This window comes from Protopterus annectens, chromosome 1.part1 (genome assembly GCF_019279795.1).
Source record: "Protopterus annectens isolate FY-2018-M chromosome 1.part1, PAN1.0, whole genome shotgun sequence".
NCBI lineage: Eukaryota > Metazoa > Chordata > Ceratodontiformes > Protopteridae > Protopterus > Protopterus annectens.
Window position 1 is genome coordinate 1,981,226,065 of NC_056726.1, and position 21,617 is coordinate 1,981,247,681.

General features: G+C 44.7%; 1 protein-coding gene across 1 annotated transcript in view; it reads right to left on the bottom strand.

Moving 5' to 3' along the window:
* The window catches only part of GLO1 (glyoxalase I), an 873,638-nt gene that overhangs the window by 777,232 nt on the left and 74,789 nt on the right, over window positions 1-21,617 (bottom strand). Inside the window, exon 2 of the mRNA XM_044085287.1 lies at window positions 15,807-15,889. Coding sequence (XP_043941222.1) covers window positions 15,807-15,889 — 83 coding nt within the window. The remainder of the gene's footprint in view (window positions 1-15,806; window positions 15,890-21,617) is intronic.

Below are 21,617 nucleotides of genomic sequence, written 5' to 3' on the forward strand. Positions count from 1 at the left end.
GCAGTAAGAATGAAACTCTCTATGAGGTATTTGCTTTCCAAAGGCAAGGTATTTGCTTTCCAAAGGCAAGACAATTGTTAACTTTTACTGAAATTGGATGGAGCAAGAAAAAGGATCCCCAACAGGGTACTTATCGTTTATGAAGACGTCGGGCCTGAAACTCAAAAAAAAATTTCAGGAGATGGCCGACCGGCACTTGCAAACTGCTTCTGCTTCAGGCACAGCATGGCAAGAAAGACTGGTGTAATGGCATTGGCTGCATGTTTTATACCCCTGACGTCATAGAAGAAAAGACCGTACCAGATGCAGAAATCCGAAGACTCCGATATTCAGTCTGGTTAAAGGCTACCTGCAGGCAGATAACCCAAATGTGATAACTGCAACAGTGAAACACGAAGAACATCTGATAGCAGAGTATGTCGTGATCTGGGCCTAAGCAAGTGACACAGTAAGAATGCAAATCTCAGTGTGGCATTTGCTTTCCAGATATCTGTTAGTGCAAGAAAAAGGAAGGATCCCCAACAGAGTACTTGGCTTTAGACATTTTCAGCTTAAGTTCGAAATATGGAAAACAGACAACTGGCACTGTTGCGAATTGTTTCTGCTACGGACTCCACAGCAAGAAGACTGAGGCAATGGAGTTGCCTGCTCTCCTTTATAGCTCGGACGACCTGATGTCAGCCAGCAAGCGACAGCAACAGACTCACAAAACCTTGACTCTGGTATTCGGACTGACTGAGGGCTACCACAGCATGGATAACTCAATGGTTAGGACTGTGGCAGTGAAACACGAAGAGTATCTGGAATGTCAACCCCCCCTATCAGTGCAGTTCTGACTTGATAAAGCCAAAGACTGGAAATTCCAGGGGATGAGAATGTTAGGTGCACATGTTTGAGATACCACTGACTTTCTCTCATATGCAACCTAACAAAGGGAATTATGAGAATCAAAAGCCATAAGGCCTGATATCCTGTGAAATTCTATGGCCATAGCTTGAAAATGAAATTAAAAATTCAAGAAGACTTCTAGATACAAATCCACATTCTCCTGAGGAAGGAGAGCTTTTAGATGGCATTCAGGCACCTAGTAACACAAGCCTGTGTGACAGACTGAGGGAGGATTTTTGCATAATTATCCAGGATCCCAGATGTTCTAAGAGGGAAGACGCCTTTATTAAGCACTCCTGACAAGTGGGAAAAAACTCTACAAAAATAAGAAACTTTTCCAAGGAAAAACGTGATACCCTGTAATCTGCAGATAGCTACTTCCGGGGCTGCACTTACAAAACATTTTGTGCAGTGGACAACCCAAGGAATAGTACAGTGAATTAATAATGCAAACCAGACACAAAATCTTGAAGTTGCTTGCTATTGGAATGCAACTGTATGCCTCTTTAAAGGTACACTACCATAAAATTCTGCTCTGAGACCAAAGACAACACTGTCTGACAAGACAGCATCCTGAACTTTGGAATCTTTACAAAAAGAATTAAAGATTCAAAAAACTGTCCAAGAGTGTTCCTTCTTTGGAAGCACACAAAAAAAAATTCAGGAATAAAAGCTCTCTGCTTATTTGATCTGGAGAACAAACTATCTCCTGCAGCTAATATGTGTTTGAGCACTATGTTTGACTGAGAGGGTAAAGAGGAATACCTCTAAAAGGCAGGGGGGGGGGGGGGTTGTCTTTATTCATTGCCAACTAATCCTCCTGAATCACATTCAAAACCCAAATGTCTGAAACGATCTGTTGCCAGAAGGGAGCATTTAGAGTCAGTTTCGTTGAAAGGGGAAAATATGTTAGGGCAGGATGGGGGAAGGATGTGACCTGGTTTCTGGCACAATGTACCACTGGAATGACTCCTTTTTCGTGAGTGTCATTAGTCCCCTGCCTGCCATCATTTCTTAATGCTCTTGTAGCAGAAGGCATCTCTTACTAAACAGCAGAGGATTTGTAGGGAAAGAACTTGGGGACCTGAAAAATCCTAGAAACTCCTTGCATTAACTTGGACGAACGGCAGTAAGTCGAATGTCCGATATCAGAAATCAGTTTCCAAGGGACAGGAAACCAAAGCAAAAGTGGTCAATCACAGTCTAGTTGCATAGTGCACTCGACCTTTCAGCAAGCGACGTGCCGAGACTGTGGAGGGAGGTCGTGCTTCAGTGAGGAAGCAGGGATGTAGCCCATTTCCTCACTGTAGTGCGATCTCGGAGTTGATATATTTAATGTGCAGGGGGTGTGGGGGGCACAGCCTGCTAAATAGCAGACGTAAGCTGAGTAGGATGGGTGGAAGACGGGAATGTCAAAAACACTGTAGACAAATTTTCATGTTTCCTACTTTCAACATTCCGGTCTTCTGCTGTTTTCAAAGTCAACCTTATTTTACGATGTTGCAACTGTTCGACCATACCCCTTTCGAACATACCATAGTAAACAGTTTGAGCACATGCCTAGCAGAAAGCCCAAATAAAACCTCCTTACATAGTGGAGAGTTCAGGATTTTAGCAAGTCATCTGAAAACTTTTGGTTACATACTCATACAAAGACTGTGGCTGAAGCAGAAGCCCTAGAAACAGTATCAGCACAATCATACACACCAAGAAGTATGCTTAGATACTTGTTAGTCACAATCTGATTCAAATAAGAATGCCCATCAGGAGGTTGGAGAGCAGTAAATTCTGTGAAGTTGGTACTTTGAAAGATTAACTTCCACAAATACCCTTTTAATTCAGAATGCTGACAGCTAAAGCAGAGGAAGAAAAGATCCTATACAGCCTGCCCAGAAGTTTACCCTCTATCCACAATAAGAGTCCAGAGTAGTAAGGCACCTGTTCGCATTAGGAAAAGTAGTAGAGATAGCTGCTGGGTAACCACTAGGATAAAACATGTTTTATACATCAATAAACTAAACAACTGATCTGCCTTTTTGGTACTGATAGTGGAGTGTCATGACTTTTGCCAGCAGCATTAAAAGCATACTCCAAGGCTAGCAGAACATATTATGTGAAGCTTCTTGTTCTAATAAATCACACTTAACTCAAGGAAAACTTCTTTCCGTTCAAGAAAAACGTATCCTTAATTTGAAAATCTAAGGAAAAAAAAAAAAAAAGTCTTCATATATTCAAATTCAGATGCCTTGTCAAAAGAGTTAGTGTAAGAAATGGGCTTGGCATTTGATACCCAGGTTAAAAGTCTGCAACAAACTCTTAGCCATGGTACCAACATAATTTTTATCCACAGAAACCATCTCCTTGTGGTTACAATGATTTAACTTGGTTTCTTTTTGCCAGGAACATCTTTAGAAGACTGAGAAGGAAGGATATCACCCAGAACAACAGATGCATCTTTCCCTTGCCACGCCATGAAGACAGAACAGTTGTATACACCATAAATGTAGATGTTAGAGTGTATTCACTGTTGTAGTCATCACATTTTGGTTACCTGTCTGCAGGTAGCCCTTAGTCGGCCCGAATACCAGAGACTGTGTATTTCTGCGTTAAACAGGCAGCAGATGCCATTACATCAGTTTTTCTTGCCACAAATGTCAGGAGCCCCGTAATAGGGAGCTAGGTTATGGTGGAAAAAACACCACCTGTAAAAAGTAAATACCAATAGCCCTGTAAGGGGGGAGTAAGAGACTTAGGAAAGGGGAGAGACAGAGAGAGAGAGAGAGACAGAGAGAGAGAGAGACAGAGAGACAGAGAGAGACAGAGAGAGAGACAGAGAGAGAAAGAGAGAGAGAGAGAGAGAGAGAGAGAGAGAGAGAGAGAGAGAGAGAGAGAGAGATGTTTCACTGTTGCAGTCATCACACGTGGGTTCATTCCCAAAGCTGAAGAACGGGTGGAAGCAGTCAAGAACAACTGGGGCTGGCTAGTATGCCTTGCAGGACTGCTGTTGCAAAACCCACACTGGATTTGGAAAAGACAGGCAGGTGGTAATGCTTGGTGAAGGTGTAGACAGAACTCCAAGTAGCAGCTTCCAGAATGTCCCTGGTAGGGACTCTCCTGAGGAATGATGTAGAGGTTAAAGTTGCCCTAGTGGAATGCTTCTGACCCACAGAGAAGGTGGTTTCCCATGGTGTTTGTAACAGAAATGGATACAGTGTGCTATCCATTTGGAGATGGTTTGTTTGGATATGGCCTTGCCCCTCTGCCCCTAGTGCAAAGCTGACTAGTAATTGGTCAGATTTTCTGAAGGGCTTAGTCCTATCTAGGTAGAATCTCAGCTGTCTGTGCACATCTAGAGTGCATGACCCTTTCCCCCTTATTCTGGGGATGAGGGAAAAAGGTGAGCAAATGGAGAGATTGGTTGAGAGCCACACTGGACATCACTTCAGGCATAAAAGTAGGATTACTGCTGAGGGAGACCCTGTCAGCATGAAAATTAATGAAGGGTTCTACAGCCATGAGTGCTTGTAGCTCAGACACTCTTCTAGCTGAAGTGACGGCCAGAAGCAAGGCTGTTTTCCAAGAGAGGAATTTTAACTCTGCTGATGCTGCAGGCTCAAAGGGGGGGGGGGTAGCGTGAGCTTTTCCAGCACAAAGTTAATGTTCCAAGCAGGGGTGGGGGCTCTTCTTGGTGGCCTTAAGTTGTTGGCACCTCTCAGGAACTGTTTGATGAGAGGGTGAGGGAAGAGAGGTGGCTCAGTATTGTAATGAGCAGAGATGGCAGAGGCTTGGATCTTAATGGAGAGAAGAAGGACAGGCCTCTGTTGAGTAGGTCTGCTAGGTAATCCAGGATGAGAGATAAGAAGGGCTGTGCTGTGTCCGTTCCTTTAGAGTGAATCCAGGAACAATACCTTTTCCACTTAGCATAGGATTTCCTTGTACTGGGTCTTATGGCTTTACGAATGAAGTCCAGCACCTGCTTGGTTAGGCTGGCCATTGGAGGAGAAACTCAAGGATTAAGCCAGGCTGCAAGGTGCAGGGTTTGCAGGTGCGGATGCAAGATCTGCCCCTCCTGCTGAGTGAGGAGGGCTGAGATCTTGGGTAGGTGCCATGTAGCACCAGTGACAGATTACACAGTAGGGGGAACCACTGTTAGCATGGCCAGTCTGGGGCAAGAAGAGTCAGAGGGTGAAATGCATAGACTGAGAGGTTTACCCACTGGAAGGACAGGGCATCCACTATCCAGACTTTGCTGTGAGGTGCCCTGGTGGAGAATTTGCTAAGCTGGTGATTGTAGGGGGAAGCACCATCGGGGTACCCCATTACTGGGTTAGAAGGCTGAAGGTGTTGAGGTCTAACTGCCACTCGTGTGGGTCTAGGAGATTTCTGCTCAAGTCGTCTACCAGAGAATTTTGTTTGCCTGGCAGGAATTGAGCTTGCAGTTGAATATGCATAGCCAATGCAGTGTTCCACAGGTTCATGGCTAGCCCGCATAGTGGGTAAGAGTGGGTTCCCCCTCGGCTTGTTGATGTACCACATCACTGTGGTGTTGTCGGTTTTTATAAGAAGGGGCCCTGGTGAGAGTAGGGATCTGAAAAGGTGTCAGAGCACGCTGAACAGCTAGCATCTCTTTTTGGTTGATGTGCAGATTAATTTGATTTTGGCTCCAGTGGCGTGCCCCCCCCCCAAGCATAGTCTGATGTGTCTGTGGTTAGGGTCTGGGCAGTGTGGGGTTGTGTAATGGGAAGTCCCTTGTTGTGGTTGCATGTTGCTGTCAACCAAAGAAACTCTGCCCTGAGACAAGGTAGGATAGTTTTCAGGTCCTGTGAATGTTGGCACCAAAGACTTTTTAAGCACCACTGAAGTTTCCTCATATGCAGTCTGGCATATGGAATTAGTAGAATGCAGGAGTCCATGAACCCTAAACCCTGCAGGATTTTCCTTGTGGATAACTGGGTTCCGATGGCCATTTGAGTGAAGTAGCCTGTCCGACAGGCTTGTTTTATGGAGTAAGGAATGCCATCTGGGATACTGTGTCCAAGCTTGCTCCCAGGAATACAATCTTTTGCCTGTGGACTAGTTTTGATTTCTTTTCGTTGATAGTGTATCCCAGGGAGGTTAGAAGATACTTTACAAATGTCAGGTGGTGCAACAGCTTTTCCTGACTCTCTCCCTGAAATCGGGCAATTGTCCAAGTAAAGGTATATTTGAATCTCTGTCTGCAATAGGCAATGGCTGGAGTCAGGCATTTTGTGAAGACTCTGAGAGCAGTGGATAAGCCAAAGGGAAGTGCAGAGAAAGTACAGTTGTGCACACTTACCATAAATGTAGATGTTAGAGTGTATTCACTGTTGCAGTCATTACATTTGGGTAATCCTGCTGGCAGGTTGCCCTCAGTCGGCCTGAATTCCAAAGTCTTGGGTCCTGCATCGGCTGCCGTCGCCCCTTCCCTGACGTCAAGGGTATAAATTAGTCACATTTTATATACATACACATATTATATATATATATATATATATATATATATATATATATATATATATATATATATATAAATTACATGCAGCAATATAAATTTTACCTTCATCCATAAGCAAATACACCACACAGATTGTATAAATCAGAAAAGGAAAGATAGATTCCATCAGAAGAAAAGGGGGCATGGTGGGTGGGTAACCTGGACTGCAACAGTGAATACACTCGAATATCTACATATATGGTAAGTGTACACAACTGTACTATATTCTTCATGTTTCACTGTTGCAGTCATTACATTTGGGTAGATTCCCAAAGCTATGGTTGGGAGGCTGGAGCTAAACAGCATTAGGAGCGGCTATGAGACCCTGCAGAGCTGCAGTGGCAAAGCCTGCCCTGGATTTAGAGAAGAGTGGCAGATGATAGTGCTTTGTAAAGGTGTGCACTGAACTCCAAGTAGCTGCCTCTAAAATTTCCTTGGTTGGTACTCCTCTGAGAAAGGCTGCTGAAGTGGCTGCAGCTCTGGTGGAATGTGGCCCAATGCCCTTAGGCACAGGCTTGCCATGGTATAAGTAGCAGAAACGAATGCAGTGGCCTATCCACTTTGAAATAGTCTGCTTTGAGATAGCCTTTCCTTGTGATCCTGCAGCATATGCCACTAGTAATTGCTCTGTCTTTCTGAAAACTTTGGTTTTGTCCAAGTAGAATCTAAGCTGTCTGTGTACGTCCAAAGAATGCAGAATTCTTTCCCCCTTGTTCTGGGGATTTGGATAAAAAGTTGGCAGATAAATGGTTTGGTTAAAAGCCACACTGGACACCACTTTAGGCATAAATGTTGGGTTTGTCCTCAGGAAGACCCTGTCCGCATAAAAAATGATAAAAGGTTCCACAGCCATGAGTGCCTGTAGCTCTGAAACCAGTCTTGCAGAAGTTATTGCTAGGAGCAGAGCTGTTTTCCAAGATAAAAACTTTATATCAGCAGTAGCAGCTGGCTCAAAAGGAGGCAGGATGAGTTTTTCCAAGACATAGTTGAGGTCCCATGCAGGCATTGGTGATCTCCTTGGAGGCCTTAATTTTTTGGCTCCCCTGAGGTACTGTTTTAATAAGGGATGAGAACATATTGGTGGCTCTGCATTGTAATGAGCCGAAATGGCAGAGATATGAATTTTAATAGATGAGAAAGATAGACCTTTGTCCAGCATCTCAGTTAAGTATTGTAAAATCTGAGGAATATTTGGCACAGCTGTATCTGTTCCTTGTGCCTGGTTCCAAGTACAGAATCTTCCATTTTCCAGCATAAGATTTTCTAGTACTAGGCCTTCTGGCTTTCAAAATGACATCCATCACAGCTTTGCTGAGAGGTGCGTTTTGTATGACTACATTATCTGCCATAAGTCCTGAGCTGGCTGTGCAGGATCCGATTGTTTCGCTGGGACAGTAGATGCAGTACTTGAGGCAAGGTCCAAGCTGGGCAATTGAGACAAGCTCCTTAATATTGAGTACCAGTGCTGGCAGGGCCAGTCTGGTGCAGTCAGGATCATCTTTGGCTTCTCCTGTCTGACCTTTAGGAGTACCTTGAAGAGGACAGGCAGAGAGAGAAAGGCATATACTGATAGGTTTTTCCAGCTGAAGGATAGGACGTCCACTTTCCATGCTTGTATGTGATAAATCCTTGTGCAGAATCTCTTTAGTCAGTAGCTGTGAGGGAGGAAAATAGATTATGTCCAGGCATCCCCATTTCCTTGTTATGCTGAAAACTTGTGGATCCAGCTGCCACTCATGGGGATCCATGAGGTTTCTGCTTAGTTCGTCTGCCAGAGTATTTTTCCTTCCTGGCAGGAATTGTATTGTGCCTCAGGAATTGTATTGTGCCTGCAGATATACTTGGTAAGTCAATGCTGTGTCCCACAAAGTCATGGCTAGTCTGCAAAGGGGGTAAGAATGTGTGCCCCCCTGCTTGTTTATATACCACATGACCGTGGTGTCGTCCGTCTTTATCAGTAGTTGTTCTGGATGAAGCAGGTCCTTGAAGGCTGTCAGGGCATTTTGAACAGCTAACATCTCTTTTTAAATTAATATGTAGATGCATTTGGTTTGATGTCCATGTTCCCTGAATGCATCTTCTTGCCATGTGGGCCCCCCAGGCATAATCTGATGCATCCATTGTTAGTGTCTGCCTGGTTTGGGGTAATGTGAATGGCTGTCCCTTGTTTTGGTGACAAGCCTTTGCCCACCATCGAAACTCCTGTTGCAGGCAGGGAATGAGAGCAAGTAGTTTCCATGCTGTGGCAATGTTGAGTCCAAACACTTTTTAGGTACCATTGAAGTTTCCTCATATGCAGTCTTGCATATGGAATTAGTAGGATGCAGGATGCCATGAAGCCCAAAGCCTGCAGAATTTTTCTTGCAGATAACTGGGCCTTTGTTGCTAACATTTTGAAATGGGTAGTCAGTTGCCTTTTTCTGGTGTGAGATAAGCCATCTGGGCAGTTGTATTTAAGCTTGCACCCAGGAATATCTCTTGAGAGGGTACTAGTTTTGATTTCTTTTAATTGACTGTATACCCTAGGCTTGTTAGAAGTTTTTTCACAAACGCCAGATACTGTAGAAGGTTGTCCTTGTTCTCTGCTTGAATTAGACAGTCATCCAAGTAAGGATATATTTGTAATCCTCTTTGTCTGCAGAATGCAATTACTGGTGCCAGGCACTGTGTAAAGACCCTGGGCGCAGTGGATAAGCCAAAGGGCAGTGCAGAGAATTGGTAATGCATTGAGCCAGCCTTGAATCTGAGGTATCTTCTGCACGTTTGCCTGATTGGGACATGCAGGTATGCCTCTTTTAGGTCTAAAGTTACAAGCCAAGCGTTCTTGCCCAATATGGGCAGAAGCTGCTGCAAAATAAACATTTTGAATTTTGGTATATCCAGGAATGTGTTCAGAATCGATAGGTCCAGTATTGGCCTCCAGTTCTTGTCCTTTCTGGGTACCAAGAACAGTCGAGTAAAATCCTTGACCCCGTTCTTGCCCTGGCACTTGCTGAATGGCCCTCATGTCCATGAGGGATGAGACTTGTTTTTGTGCCTCTGCCCATTGATTTTTTGGCAGATCTGGCCAGCTGTTTGCCTTTGGCAGTGTATGGAAATGGAACTTGTAGCCTTGTGACACGATATTTAGAACCCACTTGTCCTGGGTTATACTGTACCAGTTTTGAGAAAAAAGTGCTAATTTTCCCCCCCAAGGGTACTGCCAGGAAATAAGTGCTTGGTGCAGGCAGGGGGAAGTCATTGGGACAGTTTCCTGTAAGGCTGTGATTTGTCTTCTCCACTTTTTGAGGTAGAAGCACCCCATTGCTTTGACCGGTATGAACCTTGTGCCTGGGATCTGCCTCTAGGGCATCTGGGTCTGCCCCTTTGAGGTCTGTCTGACACAGGAAAGGACCAATTCTTTGTTGCCCAGTGTCTACTAAACCTAGGTGGCTGTACTTGTAGGTAATTTTTGACCATTTGCATAGATTTAGCCTTGACCGTTTACATAGATTTAGCCTTGTCCTCCATTTTCTTTAACACCTCTTCTGCCTCAACACCAAACAAAGTCAGGCTGTAAAGGTGCATCTAATAATCTAACTTTAACATGATCAGGCAGATTTTGTTCCTTTAACCAAGCATGCCTTCTAATTACAGAACCTGTAACTGCGGCCCTGCAGGAGGCCTCTAAAGAATCAAAACCACATTGCAAAGTATGCTTTCCAACTTGTTCAGCTGCATGCAATATATCCTGCATTTCCTTGTTTTCTGCACATTCAGAGTTTAACATTTTCTGTTTAAGCAATGCCATGACATGTTGCTGATATTTGAGCATATGAAACAGTTTTAAGGCCCTTATAGCCACGGTAGCAGATGTGTAAAACCTTTTTTCCCCATCTATCCAGTGCCTAGAATCCCTGTCAGAAGGGGTAGGGTTTTTTGCAGCGGAAGCCTCGACTCCCTTGGGACCCTGTGAAATAGTTTTTGGGTCTGCAGCAGGGTTTTTAAAAAGGAATTTATGTGAGTCAGGAACCCTGTAATATCAGTCAGGCTTAACAGGAGCTAGAGGTAAGGAGTCAGGGGTAAGGCTATACTCCAAAAACACATCTTCTACAATGTCTAACACAGGAGGGATGGCTAGTGGCTTGTGCTGGGGTAGTAACAGGAAATCCCTCAGCCTCTTTTTAGATTCTGAAAAATCTTGGCTCTCCCAGTGGAAATGCTTCCTCATGGTATGTAAGGTTTCCCCAAAAGAGTAGTCCTCATGGGGGAAAAGAATATTCCTGATCAGAAGAGAAATCAGAAGAAATGGAAACCTGATCTGAAGATTCATAGTCGGTCTCTTGCCTAGGCCTCTTATCAGGAGGGGGATGGGAACCCCTGATCAAGGTAATCAAGTCTTTGGCCATTTTGAGCATCTATTTTTGGGCATGGAGGCCTGTCCACGTGGCTCTTGAGTTTGATACTTTGCCTTTGAAGGAGCTTTAGTCTTTGAAGTCGGTTTAATGTATAGATGTTTGGGTCTGCATACACCCTCAGAAGCCGGTGCCTGCTCAGTGGCTCCGGACCCATCTAAAGGATTACCGTCTGAGGCTCCAATACCCAGTTTCTAGCGGCATGGCCGACTCCACGTGGGAGTCGGTAGCGGCCTGCGACTCTAAAGTAGCAGTCATCAGGGGCTGCGAAAGCTCCTCACTGAGAACCTGCGAACCGGCGACTGGCTTAGGAGAAGCTTTGTCAGTTTTGGGCCTCGGCTGTCTTTCTTAGCGTTTTTTGTGAACTCCGGTAGTCAGATGGCTTTTCGACATTTCTGGATAATTAAAACTGCGTCCAAAGTAGTTTAAAGCAAAATCATACAAACGCTTAATAGTGCGTTGGTTAAATCTAGCACAAAACCGACAACCCAGAAAGTTATGATAAGGGCCTAGGCAAAGAATACCGTAAGAATGAAAGTCCTTATGAGGTATTTGCTTCCCACAAAAAATACAATTAACTTTTTCTGACATCGGTTCTGGAGCAAGAAAAGTTTCCACAACGGGGTACTTAACTTTATAGAAGACTTTGGATCTGAAATTCGAACTCAGGAGTCAGCCGACCGGCACTTGCGAACTGCTTCTGCTTCGGGCACCGCGCGGCAAGAAAGACTAAAGAAAATGGCATCGGCTGCTTCTTTTATACCCCTAATGACCTGACATCAGGGAAGGGGCGACGGCAGCCGACGCAGGACACAAGACTTTGGAATTCAGGCCGACTGAGGGCAGCCTGCCAGCAGGATTACCCAAATGTAATGACTGCAACAGTGAAACACGAAGAACATCTGATAATGCATAGATCCTGCCCTGAAACGTAGATATTTCCTGCAGGGGTCTCTCATGGGGATGTGCAGCTAGGCTTCCTTTAGGTTTAGGGTGGCTAACCAGGCATCTTTGGACAGCATAGGGAGAAGCTGCTGTAGGGTGAGCATTTTAAATTTTGGTACCACCAGGAACGCGTTTAGAATGGATAAATCTAAGATTGAGCACTAGGTGCCCTCTTTTCTGGAAACCAGGAAATGTCTGGAATAAAAACCTTGGCCTATCTGTTCTGCAGGAAAAGGCTGAATTGCCCTTAGAGAGCAGGGACTGAACTTGGTTTTGTGCCTCTGGCCACTGCTTTGGAGGAAGGTCTGGGAACCCTTTTGGGGTTGGCAGCGTGTGGAAATAAAATTTGTACCCCTGGGATACTATGTTGAGGACTCATCAGTTATTGGTGATGGAGGTCCAGATTTTTGCATGGTGGGCTAGTTTTCCTCCTAGGGGCACGAGCAATGGGGCAGAGGTGAGATGTGGAGTTGAGAAATTGTGAATTCTTTCCGTAAGAGGGGATGGCTTAGCACTCCCTGTTTTAGAAGTGGAGGTACTCCATTGCTTAGATCTCTGCATACCCTGAGAATGTAATCTGGAGGAGTCTGCTCCCCCTGGGTCTAGTATGAGATGGCCTTGAGGGGGCTGGAAAGGACCAATGTTTTGAGGGGCAATGCCTACTCTATCTTGGAGGTTGCACTTGCAAAAAATCTTTGACAGTCTGCATAGACTTAACCTTTTCTTCCATCTGTTTTAAAACCTCTTCTGCTTTGGCTCCAAACAGATTGTCCTTGCTCAAAGAAGCATCCAGTAATTTTGATTTGACATGGTCTGGCAAGGTCTGCACCTTAAGCCAAGCATTCCTTCTAAGTACAGAACCTGTGAATGCTACCCTGCAAGATGCTTCTAGGGCATCGAACCCACATTGCAGGGTTTTTTTCTGACTTGGCTTGCAGAATGCATAAGCTCCTGTAATTCTTTATTTTCTGCACAGTGAGGAAAGGTAGATCATTTTTGCTTAATAAGTTCCATAGTATGTTGCTGGTATTTTAGCATGTGGAACTGGCAATTCAATGCTCTAATGGCGAGAGTTGCAGAGGTGTATACTTTTTTACCCCATCTGTCTAAAGCTCAGGAATCCTTGGGAGAGGACCTCTGAGTCAGTAGTAGGATTTTTGAAAATAAATTTGAGAGAATCAGGGACTCTATAGTACCGGTCTGGTTTCCTAGTAGCAGGAGGGTAAAGTATAAGGAGTTAGACCAGATTCCATAAAGACATAATCCACAACATCCAGAACAGGAAGGATAGCTAAGGGTCTGTGCTGTGATAAATCTAAAAATTCCCAGAGTCTCTTTTTGGACCGAGGATAATCCTGACATTCCCAGTGGAAATGCTCTCTCAAAGCATGTAGGGTTTCAGCAAAAAAAAAATCCTCTGGAGGGGAGGCAGAAGGAATGGATTCCTCTGCATCTGAATTCTCATAGCCGGATAAAGGCATGTCTTCATATTCAGAAATCTCAGAGTCATCGGACTCTTGGTCAGTTAAAAGCTGCTGGGGACAGATCTTTTTTCTCTTAGCAGGGGAAGGCTGGCTTCCCCTAATCAGCATGATCAGGTCTTCTGCCATTTTAAGCATTTGAGATTGTGGCAAGGAAGCAGGCGCTTGAGTTTGGGTCATCAGGTTTTAGGCGTAGCTCGTACTCTTGGCCTTAGAAACTCTGTAGTTTTATAACGAACTGAAGACGTTAAAGAAGTTGGCTTGTGTTGAATATCTGTAATACAAAGAACTTCCTCAGAAGCCAGTGCCTGCACAGTGACTCTGGACCCGTGGACATCTGTAGGTTCCATAGTCAAAGAAGAGTCTCGCGGCATACCAGACTCCAAACAGGTCTCGGTAGTGGCCTGCGAAACCATCAAAGCGGGCAGCAGGGGCTGTGAAAGCACCTCACTGACTACAGGTGATATGACGACTAGCTTAACAGAAGCATCATCGGCAGTTTTGGACCTGTGCAGTTTGTCTCGGTCTTTATCCTTATCAGTTTTTCTTGCCCCAGATGTCAGGTGCCCCCCTAATGGGAAGCAATTAAAACTATAAATATAAGGATATACCTCCAACAAAAAAGCAAATATACCAAAAAGCTTTTTGAGCATAGTAAGGGAGAGTAGAAGTATAGCCAAAAGAAGAAAGGGGCTGGAGGGAGGGTAACAGATGACATTTCTGGATAATTAAACAGAGAACCGAAATATTTAGAGGCAAAAATATACTGACGACGGCTAGTGCACTGATTAAATAAAGCACAAAACCAGCAGCAAGATACCTTGTGGTCAGGGCCTAGGCAAGGAATACAGTACGAATGAAAATCTTTGTGAGGTATTTGCTTTCCACAAGTAATGCAATTAACTTTTACCAACATCGGTAAAGAGCAAGAAAAAGTTTCACAAACGGGGTACGTAGCTTTAGTTGAAGACTTAGGTTCTGAAACTCAAAAATTTCAGGAGTCGGCGGACAGGCACTTGCGAACTGCTTCTGCTTCGGGCACCGCACGGCAAGAAAGACTGGTGTTATGGCATCGGCTGCATGTTTTATACCCCCGACATCATGGAAGAAGGGAGAGCAAGCGACGCAGGACCCAAGACTTTGTTAATTAGGCCGACTGAGGGCTACTGCAAGCGGATAAACAAAATGTAATGACTGCAACAATGAAACATGAAGAACATCAAAAGTATTTAGCTACAATAAGGGCCCGACGACGAATAGTTCGGGCATTGAACAAAGCACAAAACCGACAGCGAGGTATGTCATGGTCTGGGCCTAAACAGGTGATGCAGTAAGAATGGAAATCTCGGTGTGGTATTTGCTTTCCACAGGCGAGACAATTGTTAACTTTTTCTGACATCTGTTAGAGCAAGAAAAAAGGATTCCCAATGGGGCACTTAGCTTTAGAAGACTTCAGGATGATTCAATTTGGAAACAAAAACTCAGGTAGCAGCCGACCGGCACTCGTGCGAACTGCTTCTGCTTCAGGCTCCTCAGCAAGAAAGACTGATGTAATGGTGTCGGCTGCCTGTTTTTATACCTCTGACGACCCGACGCCAGTCCTGAAGTGACAGCAACCGACGCAGAATTACCAAGTCTCTGGTTTTCGGGCTACCTGCAAGGCAGATAACACAAGTGTGATGACTGCAACAGTGAAACACGAAGAACATCCTCAAAATCGTCAACATCTAAAATGGATGGTTCTCTTTATGCCCAAAATCAGGCACTAAACAGTGGAGCAGGATGTGTCGGATGCCCAGTCCACAGTGCCCTGCAAGGCTACACCACAGGGATTCAAGGAAACCAGCAACAGCCACTGCTGAGTCACCTACCACTGACTGAGGTACTGACTGAATCCACATTGAGATCAAGGGCTTGTACTTTAACTGTTTTTTTTCCTTCTCTTTTTGGTAGGTTTGAGGAAGGAACAGGCAGACTGGGGTACGTATTCATGCAATAGTTGCAGAATAAGTCTTCTTGCAAGTAAGCTGCAATAGACGGGGACAGCCAGAAGGGAAGTTCCCACTTAGTTCTCCTAAGCAGCACACAGCCCTTCTAAATGTTTTTAATTTCAACAAAAAAACACAATCAGCATACATTCCACTCATTAAAATCAGTCACATTTCCCAAAAACTGTTGGGAATTAAACCAGAAACTTGTCACTAAATGTAAAAAAAGCATTACACTTACAGTTTCAGCTGAAAAGTGTACACATTTAGATACCGTTCAAAGAAAAAAATCCCCAAAAGCTTACATCAACACCCTGTAACTTGAAAGTAATTTCGAAATTGTAAAGTAAATGTAGTACTTGAGAATGCTGTGATAAACGTTCCTCAGTGCCAGTATATTGCAGTTCTGAATTTTCTGTTTAAATTATTGATGAAGGGTTCCCCAAAGGGGTCTTGTCTCTGTCCAACAGGAAGCCTCATACTAAAAATATATCAGCAGCCCACCTCATTAATACACTGATAACTTCTGTACTCACACGTTCAATCTGACATTACAGCTTTACATCTATGTGTATGCAACGTTCAACGTACTTACGTCATTCCAAGAATCCTTGTGTAAAAATCAAGAGATTTTTTGGGATCTTTTATTCTCAACATGGTCTGCTGCATCATAAAATCCTGTAAAATAAAGAGGGTCAGTAAGCATATGCCCTTACATTTCAGCTGTAAAGTTAAGGCCATGAAGCAATATTCACAGAAACTATGAGAAAGCAGACAGACTATTTGCTCTACTCCATAAAATCACAGAAACTATGAGAAAGCAGAGTGACTACTTGCTCTACCCCATAAAATCAGTACCATAAGCATTAAGGCAAACTGCAAATCTCTTTTACAAAGATTCTCCCAACTCTAAAAAGAAATTCCTCGTCTGTCCATGCATCAAAACTACTTTTGTTTGTGTATAGAATCCATTAAAAATGCATATACACTTCATTCTCCAATAGCACTCTCTCAATATAGACATTTTTCTGAAATAAAAACAATGGAAAGTTCTGGTTTGTTTACTGAACTACAACAGATAAATGTCAAGACAGCACTAAAAGTAAACCAAAACTAAGCATCTTACACTGCCAAGCAAAGGAAACGTGTTCCAGGAAAAATGACTAAAGACAGGCCAGGGGAGAGGAAGGGAAACTGGACAAAGGGAGGCTGTGGAACACTACTTGTGGGAGAGAAAGTACAGTTGTGTACACTTAGCATAAATGTAGAGGTTAGAAAGTATTCACTGTTGCAGTCATCACATGTGGAATGAGTTATCCCTGCTGTGGTAGCCCTAGACTAGCCCAAATAACAGTCTCAATGTTTTTCTGCGTCGGCTGCTGTCGCTTGTGACCAACATCAGGTTGTCAGTGCTATCAAGCAAAGCAGCCAACACCATTACATCAGATTTTCTTACCCTAACCAGTCAGAAGCCCCAAGAAATATGTTAAGGGGTCCTGGTGGCAAAAAGCCACCATAAGAAGCTTATGTCTCCCTAAGGAAAGAGGTTAGAAGGGGAAGGGAAACCAAGACTGCAACAGTGAATACACAAACATCTACATTTATGGTAAATGTACACAACTGTACTAAGTTCTTCATGCTTCACTGTTGCAGTCATCACCTGTGGGGGGATTCCCAAAGCTGAGAAAAGGGGTGGTAGGATTAGTAGGAGACCTAGGCCTGGGTCAGCATGCCCTGCAGAACTGCATTTGCAAACCCTGTCCTAGCCTTAGAGAAAAGAGGTAGGTAGTAATGCTTTGAAAAAGGTATGGACAGAAGTCCAGGTGGCAGCTTCCAAGAAGTCCATGGTGGAAACTCCTCTCAGGAATGATTTGGAATTGGAGGTTGCCCTAGTGAAATGGGTAAGAACAAACTTAGGGAGTGATTTTCAGTGAAATCTGTAGCAGAAATGGATGCAGTATGATATCCATTTGGAGATGGTTTGCTTGGAAATGGGGTTCCCCTCTGCCCCTGGGGCAAAGCTGACCAGCAGTTGGTCTGTTTTCCTGAAGGCTTTAGTACGGTCTAGGTAGTATCGGAGCTGTCTGTGCACATCTAGTGAGTGCAGAATTCTTTCCCCCCTTGTTTTTGAGGGTTAGGGAAGAAGGTGGGTAGATGTATGTCCTGGGTGAGAGTCACATTAGATACCACCTTGGGCATAAAGGAGGGGTTAGTCCTCTGGGAGACCCTATCTGCATGGAAAATGATGAAGGGCTCAATGTCCATCAATGCCTGAAGTTCTGAAACCCTTCTGGCTGAGATGATAGCTAGCAGGAAAGCAGTCTTCCAGGAGAGGTATTTCAGTTCTGCTGAAGCAACATGTTTGAAGGGTGGTAAGGTTAGTTTTTCCAAAAGATAATTCAGGTCCTAGGCTGGAGTGGGAGGCCTTCTGGTAGGTCTGATATTCAAAAGTTCTCCGAGGAACTGTTTAATCAAAGGATGTGAGAACAGGGGCGGATCTGTACTGAAATGAGCTGAAATGGCTGATGCATGGATTTTAATAGAAGAGAAGGAGAGGCCACTATTTAATAACTCCGCTAGGTAGTCCAGGATAAGTGGGATGGAAGGTTGTAAGTAACTGCCCCCTCTGGCCTGGTTCCAGGAGCAGAACCTTTTCCATTTTCCTGCATAAGAGTTTCTGGTGCTGGGCCTTCTGGCCTCTGTGATAATGTCTAGGACCCATTTGCTTAACAGGGGCCCCTTGTTTGCTTTTAGAGTATAAGCCATGCGGACAGTTTGAGAGTCTGCAAGTCTGGATGCATATGAGTCAAGAGGTCTGAAATGATGGGAAGCTGCCTGGAAGGCTGTGATGTCAGACTATGCAGTAAGGGGTACCAATGCTGCCTGGGCCAATCTGGAGCAATGAGGATGGCCCTTGGCCTCTCCTCCCTTAACTTTATCAGTACCTTGGGAATAAGAGGCAGAGAAGGGAATGCGAACACTAAGAGGGAATTCCAGGAGAAGATCAAGGCATCCATCTTCCATGCTAGGCGGTGATGCTCCCTGGTACAGAATTTTTCAAACTGGTGGTTGAGGTGCGAAGCAGAGAGACCCACCTCCGAAGTCCCCCACTCCTGAGTGACTAGCAAAAAGACATTTCTGTGGAGCTGCCATTTGTGGGGGTCCAGTAAGTTTCTGCTTAAGTGGTCTGCCAGGGAGTTGTTGATCCCTGGGAGGTATTGGGCTATTAGGTGCCATCCCATGGAGAATGCTGTCAGCCAGAGGTTCATGGCTAGCCTGTACAGAGGGTAAGATTGGATCCATCCCAGTTTGTTGAAGTACCACATTATAGTGGTGTTGTCGGTTTTGATAAAGAGAACCCCTGCCCTGAGATGGGGTTTGAAGGATAGAGCCTTTTGTACTGCCATCATTTCTTTCTGGTTTATGTGTAAGGGAAGCTGCTGGGCATCCCAAAGGCCTTGGGTGCACCTGCCTGCTAGGTGAGCACCCCAAGCAATGTCTGAGGTGTCTGTGGTGATAGTTTGCCCAGCAGGGCAGAGGATGAAAGGAAGATCCTTGTTCTTGGCACAGGCCCCTACCCACCAAAGAAATTGTCACAGAAAGCCAATTTTCTTTGCAGAGGGAGAGGCTTCCTCCTTGCTTTTGGTGGGTGAAAGGAGGGCAAAGGGGGGGGGGGGAAGAGTCATTGAGAGCTTTTGCCATAGAAGGATGCCTTTGGGGAGGAATTGGTCCACTGTTTGGTTCTCTGCTGTCTCTGGGATAGAGGCCTGGTTGGTCTGTTCCTGCGGGGCTTACCTTGCCCCTGTCTACTAGGTGCAGGAAAGGACCAGTGCTTAGAGGGGAAATTCCTGCTGAACCTGTGGGGGTGAACCTGAAAGAAATCTTTTACTGTTTGCATAGATTTTGCTTTGTCTTCCATCTTTTTAAGCACCTATTCTGCTTTTACTCCAAACAAGTGGTCGTTATCCAAGGGTGCATCAATTAATTTAGACTGGATATGATCAGGGAGAGGTTGTTCCTTCAAGTATGCATGTCTCCTAATAACAGCTCCTGACACTGCTGCCCTGCTTGATGCTTCTAGTGCTTCATATCCACAGTGCAGAGTGTGTCTGGTCACTTGACAACTAGAGTGCAGCAAATCTGCTCTTTCAAACTGGCATAGTCAGGAAAAGACATCTTTTGTTTTAATAGTTCCAAAGTGTGGTGTTGATATTTTAACATATGGAACTGACAGTTGAGTGCTATGATAGCCAAGGTTGCAGAGGTGTATACTTTTTTACCCCATCTGTCCAGAGCTCTGTATTCCTCGTCAGAAGGAATATGATTTTTTACAGAGCTCTGGATTCCTCGTCAGAAGGAACATGATTTTTTACAGAACTAACCTTAGCTCCTTTTGTTTCCTGTGTAATGACCTCTGGGTCTGAAACAGGATTTCTGTAGAGGTATTTGCGAGAATCCGGTACTCTGTAATACTAGTCAGGTTTAGTGGGAGGGTGTCGGAGGCTAAGCTGGATTCATCAAAATCATCATCTAACACTTCTAAAGTAGGGGGGATGGCCAGGGGTCTGTGCTGGGGCAAGTCTAGAAACTGTTGGTCTTTTCTTAGACTGAGGGAAGTCCTGAGATTCCCATTGGAAAAGTTCCCTGAAGGTTTTCCCCCAAAAGAAAGGTCTTCTGGCGGGGAGGCAGAAGGAATGGATTCCTCTACATTGGAGTCTTCATAAGCAGTAAGAGACTGTTCCTCTTCAAAAACTGAATAATCAGATTCCTCAGAATCCTGCTCTGTCATTATTTCAAGAGAAGATCGTCTTTTTCTTATAGAAGATGTGGCCTGACTACTTCCGATAAGAGAGATAAGATCCTCCACCATCTCAAGCTCTCTTTCAATTTTCTGTTTTAAAAGCCCACATTTGCGCTTGTTCCCCACCTTTCCTGAAATTAGTCTAGTCCAGGTATAAATCTGCTGTATCCAGGACCGTTTGTAAGCTTCTGAGGTCCCCAAGCCTTTATGTGTTGGAGGGAAGCCGTCTAGCTAATCAGTGGGAGTGGTAAGTACTAGGTAATCTATCTACCAGAAGAGGAGTGGGTTTTGGCCCAGAAATTGTAATTTATTGACCATTTGGGCAGTTTCTTCATCTCTTTCAACTTTCTGGTTTTAAAAGCCCACACCTGCGCTTGTTTCCCACCTTTCCTGTAACTAATCTAGTCTAGATACAGATTTGCTGTATCCAGGACTGTTTGTAAGCTTCTGAGCAGTGCCAAAGTCTGCTCTAAAAATTTTCCCTTAAATCTGCTAGTTCTCTCCTCTCCTGCACTTTTACTAGCTTGTTAGTTTAGCACGTTACCAGACTTCTTGTAGCAATTATTGTTGTAGTACACAAAAGTGATACCAGCACTAAACGTTCTACAAGGAAACAGCTCCAGCACAATGCCCACCCCCCAGGCATGTCTAAAAGTCAGTTCCCTGTGCTTTCCCCTATTAACCTGGGGAACATGGACATCCTGAGGCAATGTAGCAACTGTTTCATGTACACTGACAACCTCACCTCTTACCCCCCCCCCCCACCCAACACTCAGATTTGTGAGAGATGCACTTGTATATCCAAATTGGAAGCCATGCTCTCTCCAGCCAAGGCTGGAATAGCTGATCAAGAGAAGGTCAACACTTGCACCGCACCACACCACATAGAACACACAACCCTCCAGAACACATCAGCATTGCCTTCACATAAAAATACAAACCACACACCCACCTTCGCGGAGGCTCTCAATAATATCTAACCAAACAGCAAAGACCTCCAAGGCAGAAATGCACTCTACCACCACAACACTAATCATGAGACACACAACTCTCCTAAACAGTGTGCCACTCAACCAAAACCAACCGAGGCAAAACAGCATGCCCAACACACTAGTCATATGTGACTCGATAGTGAGGCAGACTGATGTCCCACTCACTAGGCTGAATAAGGAGAAAGTAACAGTCAGCTGCCTGTCAGGTGCCAGGATCCACCACACAAGGCACGCACTCAGGTCCCTCAACTGGTACAAATATGACTCGGTCATTGTACATGTGGGTGTGAATAACCTGAGACGTACCTCCCTGGACTACATGAAGAGAGACATGGAGGAGCTCTCTGATGATGTAGCCCAGGCGGGTATGACCCTAGCCCTGAGCAGCATCCTACCATCACCCAGAATGACAACACAATACACGCAGAAAATGACTGATTTCAACAACTGGCTACGTTTCTGGTGTCATTCTAAGGGAATCCAGTATCTGTCTGCCTGGGATGACATTACTGACAGACCTCAATGCTTGGCCGGAGATGGCCTGAATCTGTCACCCCTGGGGTTCCGGATACTGGCCAAGGTTCTTGCCACTCCTATAGTACCTTTTTAGGCG